Source organism: Mesoplodon bidens (genome assembly GCF_964165515.1).
Source record: "Mesoplodon bidens genome assembly, chromosome: 7".
In the NCBI taxonomy this organism is placed as follows: domain Eukaryota; kingdom Metazoa; phylum Chordata; class Mammalia; order Artiodactyla; family Ziphiidae; genus Mesoplodon; species Mesoplodon bidens.
Window position 1 is genome coordinate 24,126,460 of NC_138164.1, and position 26,032 is coordinate 24,152,491.

The following is a 26,032-nucleotide window of genomic DNA, read 5'->3' on the forward strand; positions in this document are numbered from 1 at the left end:
TTCCATGTGCTGATAAACCTTTGTCATTTTTGGAGGAAACATCACAGTGCTACATTTTCTAAGCTTTTGCATGCCTAGACGCTCCTTCTAGTATCTTTATCACTCTTACTCCATTAAAAATATGTAGATGTGGGCTTCCCTGGTGGCGCAGTGGTTGAGAGTCCGCCTGCCGATGCAGGGGACACGGGTTCGTGCCCCGGTCCAGGAAGATCCCACATGCCGCAGAGTGGCTGGGCCCGTGAGCCATGGCCGCTGAGCCTGCGCGTCCGGATCCTGTGTTCCGCAACAGGAGAGGCCACAACAGTGAGAGGCCCACGTACTGCAAAAAAAAAAAAAAAAATTAATTAAAAAAATAAATAAATAAAAAATAAAAATATGTAGATGTTTGTCACTTGTCTTCTGACAGTTATAGAAATAAGGACTAAGGTTACCAATTTTTCTACCTAGCTGTTTGAAGAATTGTTTTCTTTACTGTCTTTTCCATAGAACATTAGTGTGATTCTGTTAATTCTGTTAATGAAATAAGGCCTTCTAAATCTGCACAAGTAAAATCTGTAAAATTAGTAAACATCTGAGTTTTTCTCTTATATTGTAAGTAATCCTTCAGAGTACCTTTTTTTTTCTTTTTAATAAATACCATTTACTTGTTGGTTCTATGTCTTTTCTTTTTCTCTCTTCATTTTCTCCCAGATTTAAGTTTTCCAGATGTTTTCCAGATGACTGACTTTTGGATTCATTGTTAATTCTGCTTATCTTCAATGAAGTATTCTAAATATTTGCGGTTGGATTTTTTTTTTCCCATGTATTTTACCCAGTTCCTATTACAGTTAGGGCAGATACTTATCTGAGACTGAGAAGCCAAACATACTGAGTTAAGAACTTGGGCTCTGGAGTAAGACTGCCTGGAACTGAATCCATCTCAGCTACTCACGAGGTATTTGACCTTGAGAATTTATTCTACCACTCCACACCTCAATTTCCTTATTTTTATAGGAGGGATAATAATGGTACCTACCCTATTGAGTTTTTGTGAGGATTAAAGGAGTTAATACAAATAAAGCCTCTAGGACAGTACTTAGCACATATGAGCTGCAAAAGGGAGCTGTAATTACTATACAGATTTTTTTGAAAGTAGTCTTTGAATCTTAAGAACAATTTTTTCCATGTTATCTTTTTTTTCCTTCAAAGATAAGGATTCACTGAATAATTCACTGAATTATTTGCCATGAGACATATGTAATACCACTCTTCTGTCCCCTCTACTCCCCAACTATTGTCAACATCAACTTAAACAGGTTTCCCTTCTCAGAACTGCAGCTGAGGCTCGTGTGCATAGCCCCTGCCTACAGTGTGTTTTTTTCTAGATGAGATGCAACTCAAGATACTTGTGCTGCATCTTCTGCTTAAGAACAGGCATTGTGGCATAATGAAAGTGGCGATCTCTTCCCTTCAGAAATCCATTCAGTTGAGCAGTTTAGTTTCCACCTTCTTTCCCACTCTCTGTGCTACTGTAGTAATTCAGAGCAAAAACCCTAACCCCCACCCCCAAACAAATTCTGAATGATGAGGTTATGAGAAATTGCACCCACTTCAGACCTGAGCACATGGGTTCCTCCTGTTTCTAGCAACACTACAGTCTTTGGCTTCTTGACTAATGATATGAGGCATTCCTAGTTTGCACAGAATAACTGCTCTTACTTTGAAGGGTCTATTAAATCTAAATTAGTGACAGATAACATTCACTTAATCTTTAACAGTCCTCAAAAATGTAAATTAAGATTTATTCTCTAAAATGGAAGCTTCTAGCTACTTATAAGTCAGTAATATTGCACAGTGGTATTTTAAACAGTACAGCCTTATAACAAAAATGTGTTCAAGATTAGAAACAATGTAAAGTAGAAGAAAAAATTACTGTGTAATCTCAAAAGGTTTAGGGATTTGATTTTTTATCTTATTTTTTTAAAAAGAATTGAAAATAATAAAAAGTGAAACAGATTATTTTCATACAGGCTGACCCAGGGTAATCAGTCACCCTGATTACAGCAGGCCTTTCTGGCTACATAGGGTTGTTGCCTTAGACAACAAAAGTTGTCTACAGCTTTTGGATCAGCATGGCAGAAGCACCTCCTCCTCCGTTGCAAATACTGGCAAGACCATATTCTCCTTGCTTCAAGGCATGAGCCAAATGGACGACAATCCTGGCTCCAGACATCCTAGGATTAAGAAAGCATTTTGGTACTTTAATGGTTTATAGACTGTATGAATAACCAAATTAGCTATTACTTATAGCTGAATTTAACTACTTTAACTTGGGAGACTCGTTTCAAGAAGGGTTACAGCCTTTTTTTTTTTTTTTTGGCCGCACTGAGCGGCACGCAGGGCCTTAGTTTCCCAACCAGGGATCGAACCCATGCCTCCTGTAGTGGAAGCGTGGAGTCCTAACCACTGGACCACCAGGAAAGCCCCAAGAATGGTTACAGCTTTTTGAAAAGCCCAAGCATAGATTTTACTCTTAAATTATCTTCTTCAACATAAAACAATATTATTTTTCAAGGAACAGATGTGACAGATCTGTGTTCAATGGGGATCCTATCAGAAATAGTATTTGCCTTATGAAGAATGGGTGGGAAGAAAAACTGTTAAACCAAGAGTAACAAGAATTATCATGAAGCAGTTTAAGTTTGGATAGGAATATACAAAGGCAGCCATTAACCTAGATATATTTTTCTTTATAATTTTACCTACCCAATTGGATGTCCAAGAGAAACAGCTCCTCCATTGATATTCACTTTTTGGGGATCAATCTCTAGCATTTTAATGTTTGCTAGTACGACCACACTAAAGGCTTCATTTATTTCCCACATTGTAATATCTTCTTTTTTCAATCCTGCATCTTTAAGAACCTAAATTTTTTAAAAATACAGAGTATGTTCAGGTAATTAAGTCAAAACTTATTTTCATTATCTTCTTGAAATTCTGCAATTTTCGTTTATATTTCCCTTTGATGTAATACATAAATATAGAGCTTCTTAGTTTCCAGGAGGAAGGGCCCTTTTATTTTCTGATTTTAATTTCTCATCTTTTGTTTTTGTTTTTGATTTTTTGGGGGGTGCTGCATGGCATGCAGGATCTTAGTTCCCTGACCAAGGATCGAACCCGTGCCCCCTGCAGTGGAAGTGTGGAATCCTAATCACTGGACTGCCAGGGAATGCCCTAATTTCTCATCTTATTGCATTGTAATCAAAGACTTATTTGCATTATGGTATTTCTATTTTGGAGAGAGAAAACTTGATTTTCTTGAACATTCCATGGATAACTGAAAAACACGTGCTCTTTATTTAGGGGTACATAGTTGACAAATATTCTTAAGGTCTACTTTACTAATTATATGTTGCTTAGTTCTAGATTCTTTATCTATCAAATGAAAGAGGTATACTAGTCTCATACTAATTTTTCATTGTATCCCCTAGAGTTTCTGCTTTATAAACATTGCTGTGGGGTTATCTGGGGCACAGTTATTCAGAGCTATCGTATTTTCATTGTAAATGATTTATTTAAAGTCTTATTATATGATCTCTTGTTTTGATAGTTCCTCAGCTATTGCAGGAGGGTGTTTATCTTTAGAAATTTTTTTGTTCTGAGCCAACAATAATATTAACATGAAACTTTTGTTCCTCCTTGCTCTCTTCCTCCAGCAGGCTCAGGTAGCTTTCTAAGCTGTACAGCTCAAACACCTTCCTCTAGTTCCAACGCCATGAGACAAAACATGGTACCTAAGTGTAGCCACTTTTCTAGCTCTCAGAATCTAGCTGAGAAATGTTTATCACCCTTCCTTTCCAGTGTGATGCACATTCACTTTCAGAAGCTGTATAACTGTGTTGCTTTCTGAGATCTGCCACCTCTGGACAGATCATCACTCCCTGTTGTTTCTGATCCTTCTCTATCCTTATTCCCCACTGATTTTTTTTTTTTTAAATCTGGGTGCCACCCTCAGACATCTTCTCTCAGGGTGAGGCCCTCTACTTCTGAAAGGGAACATTTGCTGGAGTCTTCTGAGATCCCTTAACCCCTAAACCAACACAACACTGTCTCCTGTCCTGGGACCCCTTAGTAACTTCCCACAAAGACTCAGACTGACAACTGGAGCAGATAGGTCCTCTCCATCTCCAGTTTTACTCTAAGACCAGCTCCCAGGAGTTCCCTTTCAGGATGAAGACTGCTCCTTCTAGTAATGAATATTTGCTTTGAATACTAGAACCCTGGACCCTCAGCATTCCCTTCTTTTCTCTGCTGCACCAACCTCCCACTTTGCGGTTGCCATTCCAGGTATGTGAGTTCCCACACAAGGAATTCAATCGTGTAGTTTTTATCTGCTCCACTGAAAATATAGTTTGTGGGTTGCCCCTTTACTTTTGTTGTTGTTATCCTTGTTGCTCTCTAATTGTTTTCGGGAGAAGTGAGAAGATTTGAAACTAAGCTACCTCTATGCTTTGGTGGATGAATAACATGTAAAATCTAAAACACGCAACCTTGGTATAAGCAAAACCAGAAATTGGCACAATGAGTTATGGTCTGTTATTTTGTTCTCACCTTAGGTACAGCATATGCAGGTGCAACTGGAAAATCAATAGGTTCTACAGCAGCATCAGCAAATGCTTTATTAAAAAAAAAATAGGTCGTTAAAATCTTTTTACAAGCACCCAAAGCTATATCTTAACAACTCATATAATAGGCAAAAATGCAAGTTTCCTAAACCTTGTAGTGTATTTAAATGTATTTGTGCCTTTTCTAAGATTCTACACTTTACAAGATTATACCAGTCATCTAAGCCATTGACTTTCACAGATAGGGAGTTAGGGGGAACTGCCTCCAGGGACACTGACATTATCTAGAGATATTTTTGGTTGTTGCACAGGTGGAATGCCACTTATTGTAGTATCTAGTGGATAGAAGCCAAGCTGCTAAACATCTTACAATGCATAGAATAGCCCCTACAACACAGTTATTTGTTGTGAAATGTCAATGGTGCTGAGGTTAAGAAACCATGATCTAAACAAAACGGTATCTGTTTAACTCCTTATGAAGAAGGCAAGGCAGATTTTACAGCTAAAAAGTCTTAAGGAGACTGAGGACATGCCAAGACCACACAATTAATAATTAATGCCAGTACAATTAGATTTTTTGTATCTCTATACTCCTAAGCCCATAGTCTTTTTACTCTACTTGGCTACCTTTCCCCACAGTGCCAGGGGAAAACGTGTATCCTGTAGTCTCCCACACATCATCCAGGATAGGGAAAGATTTTTAAAAGCTTTCTCTTATATAAATCAAATCCTAACGAAAATATTGAAGGAGGTTCTATCTCAATTAAAACATGTACTAGTTAAATTCTGTCACAAAGTACAACCTACAGACAGAAATAGCCAACTTCAATGTTACGTATAATATTACTGGCAAAGAACCTCAATTTCAGGAAGAATATAGGGGTTTAGGAATAAACAAGTTCAGAACATTTTCTACCTGCTATTCTTGCCAGTGGTTTAACACTGAGCCTCTTGGCTGCATCTGCAGTCATCAGAACCATAGCAGCCGCTCCATCATTCAGTGTGCTGGCATTGGCAGCTGTTACTGTACCTGAAAGTATCAATGAGCATGACGTCAGAACATTCTTTCACAATGAATTCGTTTGGATCAATTTAACAAGTTTCTGCAGAATACTGCCTGGGTTGCTAGATGCATGAAGATATGGATGGAGATAATTCCTGCCCTCAGGAAAATACACATAATTATATGTGTATGTGTATAACACAATTAATGTCAGTATGCCTTTTTATGTTAGATTTTTTAAAATATATTTTTATTTATTTATTTGGCTTCGCTGGGTCTTAGTTGCTGCCCCGTGTGGGATCTTCGCTGTGGCATGTGGGATCTAGTTCTGAGACCAGGGATCAAACCCGGGCCCCCTGCATTGGGAGCGTGGAGTCTTAACACTGGACCACCAGGGAAGTCCCCTTACGTTAGTTTTTTGTAACAGTTTATTCAAAGCTACCTCAAAAGGCATGTGTGATGGCACTGGGTAAATGCTGGTTCATAATTCCTCAAAGATAAGGACCACTTCATATTTTTCCTAACAAACACTAAGTATTTGCTTATTCACAGTAGAGCAGGCACTCATTATATATTTTGCAAATCAGTGTCAAAATCAGATATTTCTTCTTCTCTACAATCACTTGAAGTTAAATGAATACTAAAAGTCACTAAACTGTACATTTTAAACAGGAGAATTTTATGCTATGCAAATTATATGTCAATTAAGCTGTTTTCTTTTAAATACCAATGAAGACCCTAAAATAGACTGCTGCTAAAATTATAAAAATATACTTTTGCAATATAAATTTTTTTTTTCTTTTTTTGGCCGAGCTGTGAGGCTTGTGGGATCTTAGTTCCCCGACTAGGGATCAAACCCGTGCCCCTGCTGCGGAAGCACGGAGTCCTAACCACTGGACCATCGGGGAATTCCCTGCAATATAAATTTTTATATGATGCTTTAATAAAAAAGATTAATCCACTCCTATAGTTAGTATTGAGAAATTCAATCAAAAAATGGGAAAAAGTTATTTCAGATTATTATCGCAGCTGTATACAGCCAATTTTAAAAGCAGAACTGACCTTTTTTCCTCAAAGGATTTAGTAACCTGGGATCCTATTTACACTAACATTCAACATTTATTTGTTGAGAACCAGGCACTAGAGGTACAACAATGAAAAACAGCTAACAGCTTAGTCCTCCAGAGGCTTACAGATATTTAACATAATATGTAGACTTGACTTTCATATCACGAAAAACTTTCGAGATGAAGTGCATATGAAAAACTGTTCTACATCATTCTACAACCTGTTCCAGAGGCTTTATATATTGAAAGTATTAACTGTTTATATAAAATAAATAACTAATAAAAACCTACTGTATAGCACAGGGAACTCTACCTCAATACTCTGTAATGACCTATACGGGAATAGAATCTAAAAACGAGTGGATATGTGTATATGCATAACTGATTCACTTTGCTGTACCGCAGTAACCAACAACATTGTAAATCAACTACACTCCAATAAAAATTAATAAAAAAAAGTTCAAAGAGACACACAAACAAAATATTAACTGTTAAGCAATTTTAAATATACTTTGGATAAATATCATATGTTTTGTTAACTTCACTTGAGCCTGATACATTGAAAATGTTAAATACCATCTAGTTTTCTAGAATTTTTAAAAATCCTTAGGCAGTTCTAAGACTAGATATGGTATACTGACTCTTTTTTCTTATGCTTCATTTCTTAATACTAACCATTTTCTTTTTGGAAAACCGTCTTCAGCTTTGGAACTCTGCTAAAATCAACACGTTTATATTCTTCATCTTCTTTCACCACTACATCTGGTTTACCTAAAACAAAAATCTTTTAAATTAAGTAATCTTAGCAGTGAAGATAATAATTAGTTGCTCAGTAAGAAATGGTACACAAGGTGCCTGGTAGTCTGTGCTTCCCTGTATGCCCACATACCTTAAACCATCCCAAGTAAATTCCACTCAAGAATCTACCATCAATAATTTCTGTTAGTGTCTTAAAGAAGAGTTTATTAAGTAGCCTGATGCAATTTAAGTCTTCTGTTTAGCCACATCCCGTTCTCTTCTCTCAGCCTCCTTCTATGATCACAGACCTCATTCTTCTAACCCCAGGGGTAGATGTCCAACCTAGGCTGGATAAGTTTTGGTACTCCATCATTCTCATCACAGTAATTATTTCTAGAATCGAAATGTAACCCAAACCAAGTTAATTGAGTCTTTACTGTGGATTTATTTTGCTGCAATTGGTGAGGAGGTCTCTTTCCTTTGTGACTGAGAGCCCTACAGATGGGACCCTGGAGATGGAGGCAGCACCACAGGAAGGCTGAGACAATGAAGAACAAAAGCAGCACGGAAAAGCCGAGGCAGCACGTCCTAATGGTACTGACTACCCACTTCCAATCCCTGAAGTTCCCAGAGCTGACTGGTTGCTGCCATACATCTTTCAGTTCTGGGACGAATCCCCAAGTGGCCTTCTAATAAATCCCCCCTTTTCACTTAACTTAGTGTGTTGTCTGTTGCTTATATTAGAAAGAATGATATTAGAAATTAAATTATATTATATTAGAAATTAAATATTACCTCTGAATTAGCAACATTTCCCTTTAATAACCATAAGCAGCAGTGTCAGCGTCCTCAGTTGAAATGAACAAAGATAAAAATGGATAAATGCTGGGTAAATGCTGGTTCATAATTCCTCAAAGATAAGGACCACTTCATATTTTTTAATATGACATTTTTTAAACATAAAATATTTAGCAACGCGTAAAGTCTACTAAAAATTAGAATCTATTTATCCTTCAACCTTTTACTGTAATTGTGACAGGAACAACTTCATTTCCAAATTTTCCATCTTCCCATGCTGCTTTACTTCTGGTATAGGAGTTAATAGCGTAAGTATCCTGTTCATCTCGTGCAATATTCAGCTTCTTTGCAGTATTTTCTGCACAGCTGCCCTGATAGAAGTTGGAAGTTTTAAAAAACTAATTAACTTTGCATAACATAAAATAGTGGTTAGTAGTTAAATTTAGTTTCTTAAAATATACTTCTTTCTGTACTAGGTAACTTTTTTACTCATGTCTCATCCTCAAATACTTGAATTAGCCCAGAAGTTGCTATTTTGAAGACAAATAATTAAACACCTATGGAATCCATTATTAAATGTCAGAAAATGTCCTATTTCAGTGTGGGGCAATTTATTCAACAGTTGAACCAAGTTGATGCAATGAGCTTAGAAGAACATTTTCCTAAAATGAATGGCTCAATCAACATTTATATCCTTCAGTTCAGTTTCTGAGATATATATATTGGACTTTCCTGGTGGTGCAGTGGTTACGAATCCACCTGCCAATGCAGGGGACGTGGGTTTGATCCCTGGTCCAGGAAGATCCCACATGCTGTGGAGCAACTAAGACCGTGCACCACAACTACTGAGCCTGTGCTCTAGAGCCCGTGAGCCACAACTAACGAAGCCCGCGGACCTAGAGCCTATGCTCCACAACAAGAGAAGCCACCGCAATGAGAAGCACGCACACTGCAATGAAGAGTAGCCCCCACTCGCCACAACTAGAGAAAGCCCACATGCAGCAACAAAGACCCAACACAGCCAAAAATAAATAAATAAATAAAATAAAAATCAATTAATTAAATTAAATATATATATATATATATTTAAAATCAAGCAGTATTTTATATACATGGCATTTCTCCATTAAAAAGCAATAATTACCATATGAATTTTATTGTAGACATCAGTTAGCCCATCTTTTACAATCAAATCTTCAAGCTTTATGCCACCATATGGTGTTGCTCCTCTGTTCATTACGTAGGGAACATTGGACATGCTCTCCATCCCACCTGCCACCATCACATCCTGCTCAGCAACACACAAAAACCCAATGTCAATTCAAGTGGTACTGTTGACTTCTGAACAACACCAGGATTAGGAACGTCAACGCTCCACACACTTGAAAATCTATGTATAACTTCACAGTCGGCCCTCCCTATCCATGGTTCTACATCCACAGATTCAACTGTAGTACGTGTTTATTGAAAAAAATTTGCACATTAAGTGGACCCAGGCAGTTCAAATCCATGTTCAAGGGTCAACTGTAGTTGCAAACCCATTATACCCTTTACACAGCTACAACAAACAAGTATTCTCCATGGACTTTATTAAACATTTGCTATACAGTCACTATAGGAAGTACCCTCTTGACACTGGTAAAAGGAAATGGTCTGAAACGTGTAATGATAATTAAGATCAGAATCAGACATTAGTAAGAATGCCAGGAATCTTTAATGTAGAACCGTCTTCTGAAATTCTTCTAACCCTTCATTTCACTGACACTGACAAAAATGTAATCTCAGTCCTTGGAAATAATCTTACTTCCTTGATTGTGATCCTCCCAATCAAGTCTTCCCAGATAGCTATAGTAATTTTCTACTTGATCATCTGATATGCAGCCTGTCCTTCCACCCAAGTGTCATCTACACTCATCTGAGTCATTCTGGCTAGACTGTAAGTCTGGTCATCCCACTCCTTACAGGACTCACCAGCATAGCACATAAGGCCCTTTACAATCTGTCTTTCGTTCCCTTTCCAGTCTCATGCCTGGACCTACACCTGAGGTCATACAGAACTGTTTAAATATCTTCCAAGAGATTTCCCTGGCGGTCCAGTGGTTAAGACTCTGCACTTCCACTGCAGGGGGCACGGGTTCAATCCCTGGTCGGGGTACTAAGATCCCACATGCCGCGCAGTGCAGCCAAAAAGAAAATCAAGTCTTCAAAGATACTGTGCTAATTCACACCACCTTTGCACTTCTGACCTATCCACCAACATGTAAAACACCTACATTTCCTTTAAAACTAATCAAAACACAGCCACTTCATGCCTTCCCTGACCACATATTTCTATACCTTTTTGGAACAGTTTCCCTTCCTTCTTTTGTGTTCCCCAATTACTGTGCATTGCTTTTATTAATATTACACTGTACTGTAGCTATATTTATGTGTCAAATCTTCTCATTAAACTAAGCTCCTGTGAGGCCAGAAACCCTTGTCATATCTATTTTTATGTCATTAGTGCCTGGCATATATAGCAGAAGTTTAATAAATATTAATCAACTAACCTGTAATTACAGATTAACAAAAGAAATTCATTTGCATTATAAGGGCTAATTTTTAAAAATAGTTTAATATAAAACATTAATGTAAAATATAAAATCAAAGCCAATATTATATTCTCACAGTCTTTAATCAAGAATAAAGACACGGAGCTTCCCTGGTGGCGCAGTGGTTGAGGGTCCACCTGCCTATGCGGGGGACGCAGGTTCGTGCCCCGGTCTGGGAGGATCCCGCGTGCCGCGGAGCGGCTGGGCCCGTGAGCCATGGCCGCTGAGCCTGCGCGTCCGGAGCCTGTGCTCCACGGCGGGGGAGGCCACAGCGGTGAGGGGCCCGCGTGCCGCAAAAAAAAAAAAAAAAAAGAATAAAGACACAGGCTTCCCTGGTGGCGCAGCGGTTGAGAGTCCGCCTGCCGATGCAGGGGACACGGGTTCGTGCCCCGGTCCGGGAAGATCCCACATGCCGCGGAGTGGCTGGGCCCGTGAGCCATGGCCGCTGATCAGGCCTGCGCGTCCGGTGCCTGTGCTCCGCAACAGGAGAGGCCACAACAGTGAGAGGCCCCCGTACCGCAAAAAAAAAAAAAAAAAAAAAAAAAGAATAAAGACAAACAGAAGTTCTATACCAAAGAAACCTAAATATTTTGCCTGTTTTCAAATAATGGAGAGTCTCAAATAGTTCTCATATAAGTTTTATTCTGTTATCCTGAAATACTGAGTATTTTCTGGGGATGATGGCAATAATAAGTGACAGAAATTAAGTTATCAATTATTCTACAGAATATAATAAAATTGACCATTTTCCAAAATCAGATAATATTTAAAATAAGGCAATTCCTAGTATTCCTCTAAGTCAGATAATTTTATACATGCACAAATGAATCAAAGAACACTAACTGAAAGCATTTGCTAGAGAACCACAAAAAAATCAACTGAGACAAAATTTTCCTTGTCATTCAAACCGTTCTGAAACATCTAAACAATCTCATGACCGTTTGACAAGGGTTTGGTAATACCTGATGTCAGTGTTACCTTGTGTATAGGCAAACAAGCTCTCATAAGCTTTGGAAAATATGTAACTGTGGTATAACTTTCATGGAAAGCATTTGAAAATATCAAAATTTTAAAATCTCTGACTCCAAAATTCTCCTCTTAGGAATTTTTCCAAAAGACAGACTTGCACATGATGACATTTTTTAATGTTTTGTTCACCAATCTCCAGTGAATGTCCACATAGTAGATCCTCAGCTAATGATGGGCAAAACCAGCATTTGAAATTAGTCTGGCTCAAGACTTTTTGTTCTTAACCACTACACTATACTGCTTAGTACAGTGAATTAACAAGAATTGATTTAAGTATTTATAAGTACACAAAGATATATGCATAGGGGTACTCTCTGCAGCATTATTTAAAATAGTGAAGAACTGGAGACAACCTAGATGTCCATTCAATAAGGACCCATAAGTATATTATAGTTGTTCAGTTCAATAGAGTCCTATCTTATGTGCTGATACAGAATGATCTCCAAGACATTACATGGGGCACTGAGTCTAAGAAACTTCTCCAAAGTTTCTCTGCGCTTAGGTGGCAGAATATACAAAAAAGTGATGAATAAGTCAGAGATTCAAAGTGGGGCAAGAAGAAAGAAGATTTTTCATTTTATACTTTTCTATACCATCTCAGTTTTTAGCATGTGTATCAGGTATCACTCTTTTTTTCTCTTTGGCTTGCCTTACAACTGGAAACAAAGCAAGGGAGGAGTAACAGCAAGGGTATGCATAATTATGATTTTTGTACATGTAAGAAATAATCTGCAAACACCTCACAACTGATTTTTACCTTGGTGTGTTATACCCTGATAGGCTGGAATGCACTAGACAGGGATAGGGACACCTGTTTTCTAATTTTACCCCTGTAACTGTGTTTGTAGTCCTCTCAACCTCTTTCCTCAACTGAAAAAAAGGCTTGGATCTGATAAACTCTTAGGTCTACGTGTCCAGGTCTAGCCTCCTAACATCCAGCATATGTTTGCTGAGCAGCCTATCTCTTGCTCAGTCTCAGGTAAAGACAAGATCAAAATCATCAAGGCCAATAGAAAGCCTGCACAATTTTACAGCTGAACCTGAACATAAGGAACTATAAATTAGTCATCAATTTTGGGCTCAATCAATGATTTGATTCCCAGGGTCAGCACCTTATTCTCATTTATGATAAAAACCCACTCATTCTAGCACAGACAAAACTTACAGTATCTTAAATCAACCAGAATCTCTAAGTAAAGGGGCACCCAGAGACTAAAACGTCCTGGCTGAAAACTACTTTTTAATACCAGACACTTGAGCTATCATTTTGACCTCTACTTCAAATGGAATTGGCAAATCCAGACACTCCTGAGTGTCTGAAACAACACAGCAACTGCACTTATGAGAAAGAATCTCACTTCTAGAGTATGAATATGCTTAGATTTTTAGTGTTTTTTAGCACTGCATATTATTTTAGCTATAAAATGGAAAAGAAGGTACTTCTTACCTGATGTCCACACATAAGATTCTGAGAGGCCAACATGATGGCTTTCATTCCTGAGGCACAAACTTTGTTTACAGTGGTACATGGAGTAGAAATAGGTAAGCCTAAAACCAATACAAATCATACTTTTGAAAAACAAAGATATTCTTCAAATAAACTGTAATAAAACAGAGGATGTTAAACTATAATCTGCAACATTTCTTCTGCCAATATAAGTCTATTATGCATTTAACATTTTATTTAAGCTGAAATGACCTCCATTTTGCCATGTCAAACATTTAAGTGTAAAAGCAAAAATGTAGTCCTAATACCTGCACCCAGTACTGCTTGCCTTGTAGGGGCTTGTCCTTCACCTCCTTGTAGAACATTACCCATGTATGCTTCTTTCACTTCTTCTTTTGGAATCCCTTTTTTAAAAAATCAAAAAGACATTTCCATATTTTATTCAATTTAATAATTAGTAATTACCTAGTAAAGTACATGACATTATATAGCAGGAATGGTTTCTTTTTCTTGTCCGTTTTGAGCTTCATTCGTAACACTCTAGTACAAGGACTTCTTTTCAAGGGAATTCAGAAATGTAGGCATTAATTCGTTTCTAGGTGTTACGTATATAGTAAGTGCAAAATAAATATTTGTTCCATTGAATCACTACCCCTCAACACAAAAAGTAAAGCAACTACTAACCTGCCTTTTCAATGGCTCCCTGAATTGCAATGGATCCAAGTTTAGTGGCTGGCAGAGAGGAAAGGCTGCCTAGAAAGGATCCAATGGGTGTTCTTGCAGCACTTACTATGACCACTTCCTGGCAAGACAGAAGATGGTAAAAATTATTATATTTAAATATTTTACCCACATCATCTTTCATAAATACACAATTCATAGATATATTATCCAAGAAACAGACTTTTTATGAATGACTAATTACCCATCAAAGATGAAAATAATATTAGAACAGCACTAAAATCAGTTCAATGCTGGTACTTTATGATTTAAGACCTAATAGAAAACCTAAGAAAAACCAGTTCTAAAATAGGCATAGACCAGAAGCTTAAGGTTCAATTCTATTCCTTAGTCAAAATTTAAGAAATGATCAGTTTACCCTTGTTAACTGCATAAAAAGCCCTAATTAAAGGGCTTCCTTACTGAAGGGAAACTCTGGTCTAGGGTCAAGACATGTATGTTAGTGGGGGCCATACCACTTAACTAGGACACAGCCAGAGCCATAATTTCTTAAACTATTAATAAGACAATATAAAATTTAAGAAAAAGATAAAAGCTCTCTTAAATATTGCAAAACACTATTTTAACAATTCTCTCCTTACGCTTGCCTTCTACATGCTCTTAGATAAATACATACATACATACATACATGCATAAATTCTCATAGATAATAAGAGAACCATTCCCTAGATTCTGGTCGAAGGCTATTACTAAGTCTTTTTAGGAACCGTTATGAAACAAAAGGAGGACCCCTCAGGAAGCACTAGGTGACCAGGTGATGGTCCTTCCTGTCTAATCCCCAGTCTCCTTCAGCACCTTTCTTCTAGTATCTTCCATATGGCCTCTGCAATGTACCAACCAACACAATATAATGGGGGCTCCCAAAAGTAAAGGAAGAACATTGCCTAGTTTTAGAGAAGGTTGTTTACCATAGACAATGATTGGGGAAGAAGCAGAAATTATGCAGGGCACTAGACTGAAATTTTTTATGGTAATTTGGGAGTTTGACTTAATATTTCAATAATTAGCTATTCCTAACCACTGAATCATCCCAAGCTGACCCTCATCTATACATGCTTTAGAATATGCATTTTTAATAGACTACATTTCCTTTAAATTCTTGAAATTTTAAAGCACAATTTAAATTTATACTTACATTCAAAGTGGGTTTTGATACATAACTTCGTTCCACATATCTTATTTCCTGTAATATAAATATTTGTTATGATGTAAAAAATATTAACCTGCATCACTTTATACTTCTCACTAATGGGATTATGGTAATTTCTTTTTGCTGCATTATACTTTAATTTCCAAATTTTCCTGTTCGCATATATCACTGTTACAATTTTTAAAATTACTACTTTTGTAATATTCTCATCTGATTAACTGTTCATTGGAAATGTATGTTTTACCTTCTGATTAATTTATCATCTTAAAATTTCTAAGCCTTTTTAAGTATAAGCTTTATAAAATGTAATTTTCAGTTAAATCTAAGTTCTAAATTAAGTAAGCCCAAATTGGGCTGCTGCTTATATAACCTACTTACACTGAAGGATTCTAGCATATTATCTGTGACCCAGCTCTGAATTAAAATTTCCTACTTGTAGTAAAGATGCCAGTCATTGCCTCTCCAGCTACACCCCTTTCTCCAAAGGGTCTGGAAGGGACGGCCCTAAGTACCTACAGGGTGATTCTCATCCTCCTCCCATTGGCCAGAGCTGACAGGACCAAAAATGGAATGGACTTTGAACCAAGCTAGCACTCTGAGAGACCCGATCAACTGAATGATGATGGGCACTTGAAGTGAAAGGCCCAAGGGACTGGAGTTAGTCAGCAACACCATGTAAAAGCAGAGGTTACAGCAAAGAGAAAAGCCACAATAAGCAGGGGAGCAAAGGAATGGAACATATACACTCAGAAAAGGAAGAAAAGACCATGCCACACTACAAGAGACAAAAGAAGATAACATAGTTAGTGATTTTCTAGTTAGGGTTCCAGCAAGGCCAGCTTTACTTTATTTCCTAACCTTGGATGTCCAAGAGCTTGCCTATTGTATATCTTCAAAAAAGCCCCTTTCTACTTAGCTAGTGTGAAATGGGATGTTGTTCCTTGCAATCAAAGGGCCTTTTCTAAACCCCTTTAAAGTCTCTGGTTCTGTTTAGTTGATGGTTCCCTGGTTTCTCCACTTTGCCCTGGATCCCATTCCAGTTGCCTTTTCAAAGATGCCACATCTTCCGTTATCCCTCCCCTCTCCCCAACATCATTCATCCCCTTTACTCCTGGATTATTCCGTAAGCATAGTAATAAGCTTCCTCCCACCTGAAAGAATTAAAAACAAACCTCTTAACCCAGACTCCCATTGAGCTTTCACCTCATTTCTTAGTTCCTCTGTACAAGAGAAGTTCTCCAACAAGTTACCTACAATTTGTTTCCTTGTCCTCACCTCCTATTTACTGTTCAACCCCACCCAATCTGGCTTTCATCTATCCTGTTGCTGTCTCTGAGCAAGATCAACAATGTCTGGATAGCAAAATCCAATAAAGACTTCACTATACTCATCTCATCCTCTCAGCAACCTGGGACTCACTTTTCTCCTTGGGGAAACACGCACAGTGGTTAAGAGCCTGGGCTTACAAGCTGAGTATTCTTGAGCATTAAGTTTTCTAAAATACTTTCCACAGGTTGTTGTGAGAATCAAATGAGGTAATATGTGTAAACCACTACACAAACCCTCCCTTTTCTTGGCTTCCATTTTAACACAATCTTATAGTCTCCCTCTTCTCTCTCTAGTTATTGTTCTCAGTCTTCTTTGCTGTTTCATCCTCCTCTTCCCAACTTCTTAAGTGCTGGAATGTCCCAGGGCTTTGTTCCAGGCCCCTTTTAATTTTCCATCTTCACTGTCTCCTTAATCATATCTAGCCCCATAGCTTTAAACAGCAACTATGTCCTGGTGATTTCCAAATTTCTATCTCCAGCCTTGACCTCCAGACTCATATATCCAAGTGCCAACTTGATAGCCTGAATTTAATGTCCAACTCATGTCTCTCAATTTCCACCCTAGAACACTAGTTGTTTTTTTTTTTTAATGGTGGGAGTGTGGTTTATGAAGCTGTGCCTTAGTACAGGCTCTGAAGTTTGCCCATGGTGCTTTTAATGTACAAAATGTTCTGCCAATTTCTTTTTTTTTTTAATAAATTTATTTATTTATTTTTGGCTGCGTTGGGTCTTGGTTGCTGCACGCGGGTTTTCTCTAGTTGTGTCGAGCGGGGGCTACCCTTCGTTGCAGTACGTGGGCTTCTCCTTGTGGTGGCTTCTCTTGTTGCGGAGTACGGGCTCTAGGCTCATGGGCCTCAGTAGTTGTGGCACGCAGGCTCAGTAGCTGTGGCTCGCAGGCTCTAGAGCGCTGGCTCAGTAGTTGTGGCGTGTGGGCTTAGTTGCTCTGCAGCATGTGGGATCTTCCCAGACCAGGGATCAAACCCATGTCCCCTTCATGGGCAGGTGTATTATTAACCACTGTGCCACCAGGAAATCCCCTGCCAATTTTCTTAAGCAATGACACTAGGAAGTTGACAGCTAAGTAGATGTTGTACACAGCTCATCATCTGCATGTGGCCAACAGCCACTGCCAGACACAGCACCTTCTTCATATGGAACTTGATCGTGGACTTCACTTCATCAACTTTGGCCACCATGTTCTCATTGTGGGTCATCACAGAAGGGAACTTGCCAGCCTTATTCAGGCATGGGTCCAGGATTTGTGGGATCTTCTTGATCAGACTCTGAAGCCAAAAAGGCATCATGCTTCTTGACCAGCTTCTTATTCTTGTTGAGCTTCCTTAGCACCTTGATGCCAATGTGGGGTATATCCACAGCCTTGGCCTCATCACAATGCTGCTGGTCCCCCAGAACACATATGGAGAACTTGGGGCAGGGAGTGGACTTAAGCCCAGAGCATCCACACTCACCAACAGCTAGTCTGGCTTCTCAAACTAGCCGGCAGGCTCGGCCAAGGCCTCCCCACACCTCCCCTCTTGTTTGTTTGTTTATTATTTCTTGGCTGTGTTGGGTCTTCATTGCTGTGCGTGGGCTTTCTCTAGTTGCAGCGAGCAGGGGCTACTCTTTGTTGCGTTGCACGTGCTTCTCATTGAGGTGGCTTCTCTTGTTGTGGAGCACAGGCTCTAGGTGCGCAGGCTTCAGTAGTTGTGGCACACGGGCTTAGCTGCTCTGCAGCATGTGGGATCTTCCAGGACCAGGGCTCAAACCAGTGTCCCCTGCATTGGCAGGTGGATTCTTAACCACTGTGCCACCAGGGAAGTCCCTCCCCTCTTGTTTTAAGACCCAGTGTGGGGGGTCTGTCCAGCCACACCTGCCTGGAGCAGGGGGTCTGAACTACCTGGGCACTTCAGTGCCACATGTGCCTGGCCATCTCAGCCTCAACCAGAGCCTGAAGGGAGGAGACAGGCACAGGGATGCTGAGGGCTCGGTGGGATAAGAATGGTGCCAACCTGGCAGTGCCCAAGAAGCGTTTGTCCTTCTGAGGGTCACAGTTGTTCAGGCTGATCTGAAGCTCCACCATCTCCAAAAACTTCTGGGGCTTGTGCTGGTTCCCATGCAGGACTTCCCGTACCGCCTCATAGAGGGTGTCATGGGAGACTTTGCTGCTCATGGTGCCTCACGCTGTGATAACCGGAAAAGTAGAACACTAGTTTCTTTCCAGCATTTCCCTCCTCAAGACATCACATCACAATCTGCCCAGGTGCTAAGTCAAAATCTTAGGACTCACCCTCCATCTCTGCCTAATACCTAGAGATACTCTACCACAGGTACTGTCAATAGTGTGTCTAAAATATACCTACATTCTTCCACTTTGCTTCATCTGCACTAATGCCACCTAGTCCCAGCCACCATCTCTTGCTACTGTAACAGCCTTTTACTTCATTTCCTGCATCCCCAACTTCCCTTCTTCAGTCCATCCGGTTTTTAAAACGTAAATCAGGGAGTTCCCTGGTGGTCCGATGGTTAGGATTTGGTGCTTTCACTGCAGTGGCCCAGGTTTAATCCTTGGTGTAGAACTGAGATCCCACAAGCTGCCTGGCGTGGCCAAAAAAAAAAAAACACAAAAAAACAACCCCCCCCCCCACACACAAATGTAAATCAGATCACATACCTCCCCTGATTAAAATCCTTTGATGGGGCTTCCCTGGTGGTGCAGTGGTTGAGAGTCTGCCTGCCGATGCAGGGGACGCGGGTTCGTGCCCCGGTCCGGGAGGATCCCACATGCCGCGGAGCGGCTGGGCCCGTGAGCCATGGCTGCTGAGCCTGCGCGTCCGGAGCCTGTGCTCCGCAACGGGAGAGGCCACAACAGTGAGAGGCCCGCATACCGCAAAAAAAAAAAAAAAAAAAAAAAAAAAATCATTTGATGGCTTTCCATTGTTCTTAGAATGATATCCACAGTCTTTCCGTTATCCTACAAGTTCCTGGCTCCTGGAACTGGAGCTCCTGATGACCTGCATGGTATGATCTGCCTCCTAAGGTTCTTTCCTTTTTCCGCGTCCCCTGCATCGGCAGGCAGACTCTCAACCACTGCACCACCAGGGAAGCCCCTGTCTTCTTTTCTAATGTTCTTTCCAAACTCATGCCACTCTTGCTCTGTGCCAGGCTGACTCTTTAATATTCAGTTTCTCAGCTCCAGTGACATCTGGAGGCAGATCATACCATCTGGTGGCGCAGTGGTTAAGAATCCGCCTGCCAATGCAGGGGACATGGGTTCGAGCCCTGGTCCAAGAAGAGCCCACGTGCCGCGGAGCTACTAAGCCCACGTGCCACAACTACTGAGCCTGCGCTCTAGAGCCTGTGAGCCACAACTAACTGAACCTGCGTGCTGCAACTACTGAAGCCCACGCGCCTAGAGTCCATGCTCCGCAACAAGAGAAACCACAGCAATAAGAAGCCCACACACCGCAACGAAGAGTGGCCCCCGCTTGCTGCAACTAGAGAAAGCCCACGCGCAGCCACGAAGACCCAACACAGCCAAAATAAATAAATTAAGAAAAAGAGTCAGCCTGGGGAAGATCTAGGGAAAAGAGCATTTGATGCATTGGGAAGAACTAGGACAAAGGCCTTGAAGTAGAAACAAACTTGGCCCAGAAACAAACGGCACAAGCTAAGTATAGAAAGTGGAACAGCATAGCGGGAGCCACATACTCAGGAGAACACAGTCTGAGCTGAGACTAAGGAAGCAAGCAGGGACCAAAGAGGCCAGGAGGACTCTGGATTCTATGTGCAATGAGAAGCCACTGAAGGCTCTTCTATTATAAAAAGACCACTCTGGCTGAAGTATAGAGAACTGATTGTAGGAGCAGGAGTAGAAAAAGGGAAGAACAGGCAAGAGCTCATGTGGCTAGTGCTAGGGAGGTCACAGGAGGGGTGGATACAAACAGATGTACATGGAATATGTTTTAGATATAGAACCAGCCAATGGGTGGACATTAGTATTCTTATTTTACAGGTACGGAAACTAAAGCACAGGCAGGTCAAGTAACCTGCCCAGAGTCACAGAGCCAATATGGGGCAGACCTGGGATTTCAAATCCAAGCAGCCTCACTCTATTATACATATAGTTTACATATTATACATATATCTACATATTATATATTATGCATATTATATATTTGTTATACATATTATATATATATTTTAAATAGTAATAAAATTTAGGAAGCTGAGGCAACTGCTCTTTCCAAAGTACTGCACTATTTTTGAATAACTAATGATTTGCTTATGATATTCTTCACTAATCAAGCGTGTCATCAGTGATACTAATTTTTCATTATTTCTGTTCACAGGAGACAAATTCATGAAAACTATCCATATGCCAAAATAACTGTAAAAATCAGTAAAATGAATTAGAAATTGAGCCATTATCAAGGAAACATTTTGAGAAAACAGATTAATCATTTAAAAAATTTTTCAACTTCTTAGAGGATTTAGCAGTTAGTACTCAAAATACCTTGTGTTTATGCATATTATTGTCTGTATGAGGAAGCAAAGTTCCCTTACATAAAACTGATATCCCAAGTCTGTATTTCTTCAGGCCTTTATAAAGTTCTCCAAGTATTAAACAGTTATGCTAATTTCAATCAACACTTTTCATTTTATGTATATGTTCATTTTATGTATTTCATTTATATAATTCCTTTGTTAAAATCTTATATAAACACTGTTATATTAAATTTTTACATTGTTGAATGCTCCCTCTGTTATGGGTTGAATTGTGTGCCCCACCCAAAAGAAGTCCTAACTCCCAGGAACTTAGAATGTAACTTTATTTGTAAATATGGTCCTTACAGAAATAATCAAGTCAAAATAAGTTCATTAGGGTGGGCCCTAATCCAGGATGACTGATGTCCTTATAAGAAGGGGAAATTTGAACACAGAGACAGACGCAGGGAAGGGAAGTGAAGACACAGGAAGATTGCCACGTGCAGATAGAGGACTGGAGTGATGCATCTACAAACCAAGGAACTCAGATTGCCAGCAAACCACAAGAAGCTCAGAAGAGGCACTTGATTTCGGACTTTCTAGCCTCCAGAACTATGCAACATATCTGTTGTTTTAAGCTGCCTGATATGTGGTATTTTCTTACAATGGCCCAAGGAAACTAATACACCCTCCTTCTTGGAAATCTCCCCTCCCTTGGCTTTCAGGTGACACTACATTCCTCTGGTTTTCTTCCACAACACTGTCCTCTCTTTTCATTCACCTTCGCGGGTTCCCACTTGTTCTGCCTGTCCTGAAATACTGTGTCTCCCAAAGGCCCTGTACAAAGCCCTCTTCTCTCCTCTGTCTACACATTTGCTGTAGCTGGGCTCATCAATGCCTGTGGAACTCCTCTCTCAGCCATTCACAGCCGATCAGTCATTAAGTTCAACAGATTCTATCTCCATGCTATCTCTTGAATCTATCCATTTCTTTGGGTGTTTACTGCCAATCAGATCACTATCACCACTTACTTGCTTACCAACACATTCTGTTCTTTTTTTCTGTATAAGAAAGGCCTGAGAACTGAGGTTCAAAACGCCACAGGATGAAAGGGAATGGGAAGGGAATGCAAAAACCATGAGTATACATCAGGATTCAACCAGGAAAATAAAAACCATTCTATGTGAAACAGAATTTAATGCAGAGAATTAAATGCACAGGTGAGGGACTTCCCTGGTGGTACAGTGGTTAAGAATCCACCTGCCAACGCAGGGGACACAGCCTGGATCCCTGGTCCGGGAAGATCCTACATGCCGCGGAGCAACTAAGCCCGCGAGCCACAACTACTGAAGCCCGCACGCCTGGAGCCCGTGCTCCTCAACAAGAGAAGCCACTGCAATGAGAAGCCCACGCACTGCAACGAAGAGTAGCCCCCGCTCGACACAACTAGAGAAAGACCACATGCAGCAACGAGGACCCAACACAGCCATCAGTAAATAAGTAAATAAATAAATAAATAAATTTTAAAATAAATAAATAAATGTACAGGTGACAGAAGAGCTGAGAACAGGAGACAGCAGCACAGAGATTAGCAACAGGAAGCCACTAGCTTGCTCAGGCTGTTAAGACCAAGGGAAGAAGCAGGGTTACCAAAGCCAAGGGGTCAGGGTCACCTGGCAGAAGCAAGAAGCAAAGGACTGGCAGACATTGTCAGAAACACAATCTAAGGCAGAGAGAGGAAAAAAATAATTATCCTGACTTCTCCCTTCTTATCTCCCAATCTTCCACCAGTTTCTGAACCCAGCCAGAAGCCAGACGATGCTGGCACCTGCAAGGGTCGGCCTCACAGCAATACAGAAAGAGAACAGGAGATGAATCTGGGAACAAATAGGCTCAGAACTGGCACAATGCAGGATGTTCTGGGTTTTTTTTAAGTCTGACTATTAAAGGAAAATTATCTTGGTTCAAAATAGCAAGACAGGACTTGAAAGGAGGGAATGGTCAAAAGTGTCAAATATAGTATAAAGAAAAGTCAAGAAGAAGAAAAAATACAGGAAAAGAAAATCACTGGTATTCTTCTGTTGAGCAGTACAGAAATCTAACTGCAGAGGTTTAAGAAGTGGATGTAAACGAAGGTGACGAGGAGGACTACTCTTTTGACCATAAGAAAAAAGCAATTCCAGCTGGAAAGCAACAAGCTCTGATAAAGTCCATAAAGGTTTCTTGACTGTAAGGGAGACCTGTGTGTATTTGAAGGCAAAAGAGAAAAAGCCAGTTTAATGGGTTAGAGATCAAGTTCCATTACACAAAATGGCACTGAATATTGAAAACCTGTTAAAACAAACGGATTTCCATGGTTCATTAAATGACCACTTAATTCAAGTAACAACCAATACAACTAATTCCTAGAGTTCAATTAAATGAACACCACAAATCATATGCTACATAACCTACAACTTCATTTTTCTCATCAGCAACAATTGTATTTGATTTTAAGCTCCCAGTTAAACTATAAATTAAGAGGGTTCTGCACTTGGTTTATGTTTTGTTTTTTACAAAATTAAAGTACTTATTTCACCTAATTCACTAGTAAATGTTGGTTGAAACTCAGGATGACCCAGGTACATTTTCGTGATTTCCAACATACTAACAAATATGCTAAGAACTCATGTTTCCTGGAAACCCACTCCTCCTGACTTTTTTATTATCTCAGTCACCCAGGATTAATTTTAGACTCTTCCTTTTCCCTTGGCTCCCACCCTCACTCTGCATTTGTCAAGTTCTACACTTATTCTTTCACAATCTCTTGCACAGTGCTCCTCCCTTTCAGCTCCTACTGCCAGCAGACCAGTTCAAGTTACATCACACCTAACAGACAATAGTTTTTTCCCCACTTCAGTGCTCCTATACCTCTAATTATGACAAGAGCAAAAATATCAACGGTCCTCACTGACTTAAGTCAAATCCAAACTCTTACAATATGACTGGATTTCAAACTTTTTTTTTTTTTTTTTTTTTTGCGGTACGCGGGTCTCTCACTGTTGTGGCCTCTCCCGTTGCGGAACACAGGCTCCGGACGCGCAGGCTCAGTGGCCATGGCTCAAGGGCCCAGCCGCTCCGCGGCATGTGGGATCTTCCCGGACCGGGGCACGAACCCGTGTCCCCTGCATCGGCAGGCGGACTCTCAACCACTGCGCCACCAGGGAAGCCCTGGATTTCAAACTTTATTGCTCCAACCAAACTGGAAAAGTCACGCTTCACCAACCACACCCTGAACTTCTCTACCTACTCCTTAGCTTTTGCCAGACCCTAAACATGTGGTGCAAGCTAGCTTGCTTTGATGTACGGAAAATAGTAAATTCTTCCAGGGTGTCGCTCCTGTGTTCCCCAAACACAACAGCCAGAGGAGAAACACGGCTCTGGACGCCCTTAATACGTAAGCATTACTCATCAAGAAAGTGAGTAGCCATTTATTTTCCCTGATAGGTTTGAAGTTGCTCCGAGTCGGTACATCTTCTTATTATCACCCTGTAAGCCCATCATGATTACCTATTGCATGAAATCAAAATCTCTTGGCAATAACGCTCACAAACATGTTTTAAAGAAAAGCTCGAAACCAGTTTTACGGGCCTTCCCTACCCGTCGGACAAGGTCAGAACCAAGCCCGCGCCTTTCTGCCTGTCAAAATACCTGCCCCACTTGACACACTGGAAAGCAATTATCACGATCCGGGAGAGCCCTGAGAATGGAAACGCCCTGTACGAGCCGGCAAGTCTGAGCGCGTGGCTCTCGGGGCGTGGGTCCCTCCGGGGGCTTCCTCAGGCCTGCACTTAGGGCTCCTTCCGGCCGCGAGGCCGCAGGCAGAAGACTTCCGAGGCGAGTCCCGAGTCCCAGTCCCTCTCACCTGCATCTGCCTCCGAAGCAGGGGGCTGCGCCCGCGGGCGCCACCGCGCAGAAGAGCGGCCAGCACAGCCATAGTGGCCGAGCGCGGAGCGGACAGTTACCAGCGGAGAGATGTGATCGCGAGAGGCGGGTCCCTGACCCCGCTTCAAGCGCCGACCCGGCCGCCTCCTCCAATAGCAGCCTCGGGCCGCGACGGCCGGCGGCCATTGGCCGGCAGCAGAGGAGGGGTGGGGCGGAGCCTGGCGCTGGGAAGCCCGAGCGGCGCGTGGCAGGAGGCGCTGGCTTAGAAGCCAACTGATAAGGTGCCAGGTTCCCTTTCCACTACTCTGACCTTCTGAGACCAGCGGTTTATGTGTAATCTGGGCCTTTTCTGTTCACTGGGCCTGCTTCTCTCACTTAATACCCACAAAGCACAAAGGAAATTCATGAAAATATTTTCAAGCAATCCAGTTAGCTTTTCATTTATGATGAGATAATTTTGCAATTGTTTCTTAGTAGGAGGAAGAAGAGGAATAGGAAACATTAATGCCTAACTTTGAACAATTAATAAAATTATATTAACCTTCACAAAAACTCCATGAATTAGATGCTATTATTATCCACCCCTTAACTAATGAGATAACTGAGCTACAAAGAAGTTAACTTATTTTTCCATGATTGCATGGAAAGTTGTAGAGCTGGGGTCTGAACTGATGGCATTACATGGCATTGCTTTCCTGTACCTATTTCCAGAGAATGATGTAAGTGTTAGGTATGATATTCTCACGTTTTGGAAACCCATTGCTTAATTTTGGATCTTCAGCTGGAGACAGCAAATTTTTGTGACTTTGTAACATTGTTTTCGTTTATATTTATTTTTTAATTTTTTCTATTTCTTTACTTTTGCTTGTTGTTGTTTTGGCTTTTTTTTTTTGCCCAAGTGGCTTGTGGGATTTTGTTCCCCAACAGATATTGAACCCAGGCCCACAGCAGTGAAAGTGCAGAGTCCTAACCACTGGACCACCAGGGAATTCCCTGTACTTACTTTATACAGAAGATGGGAGTGACAACATACAAAGTGAGCACTTTAACCCTACTTACTCCAAGCCAAACCCAGGTTTTGCCTAAAGTAAAATCCCCACCCTTAATTATGTTTTGTAACAAGTGGG

The 26,032-nt window shown here is 40.6% G+C and overlaps 1 protein-coding gene across 1 annotated transcript; it reads right to left on the minus strand.

Moving 5' to 3' along the window:
- Positions 1–1,762: 1,762 nt before the first annotated feature.
- Positions 1,763–25,027, minus strand: ACAT1 (acetyl-CoA acetyltransferase 1). The gene is made up of 12 exons (XM_081241449.1): positions 24,886–25,027; positions 15,154–15,201; positions 13,962–14,079; positions 13,586–13,681; positions 13,278–13,378; positions 9,355–9,498; positions 8,431–8,581; positions 7,350–7,445; positions 5,521–5,634; positions 4,591–4,655; positions 2,746–2,903; positions 1,763–2,213 (listed from the first exon to the last, which is right to left on the minus strand). Exons 1-12 carry the CDS (start codon positions 24,955–24,957, stop codon positions 2,093–2,095), a joined length of 1,284 nt encoding a protein of 427 aa, XP_081097575.1. The 5' UTR covers positions 24,958–25,027; the 3' UTR covers positions 1,763–2,092.
- Positions 25,028–26,032: the final 1,005 nt, after the last annotated feature.

Coding starts and splice junctions, on each gene's coding strand:
- ACAT1 (XM_081241449.1), bottom strand. CDS start 24,957: ATGGCTGTGCTGGCCGCTCTTCTGCGCGGTGGCGCCCGCGGGCGCAGC. Junction 14,080..15,153: donor TATCAAAACCCACTTTGAAT/GTAAGTATAAAT, acceptor CTGTCTTGCCAG/GAAGTGGTCATAGTAAGTGC. Junction 4,656..5,520: donor ACCACTGGCAAGAATAGCAG/GTAGAAAATGTT, acceptor TTTTTAATAAAG/CATTTGCTGATGCTGCTGTA.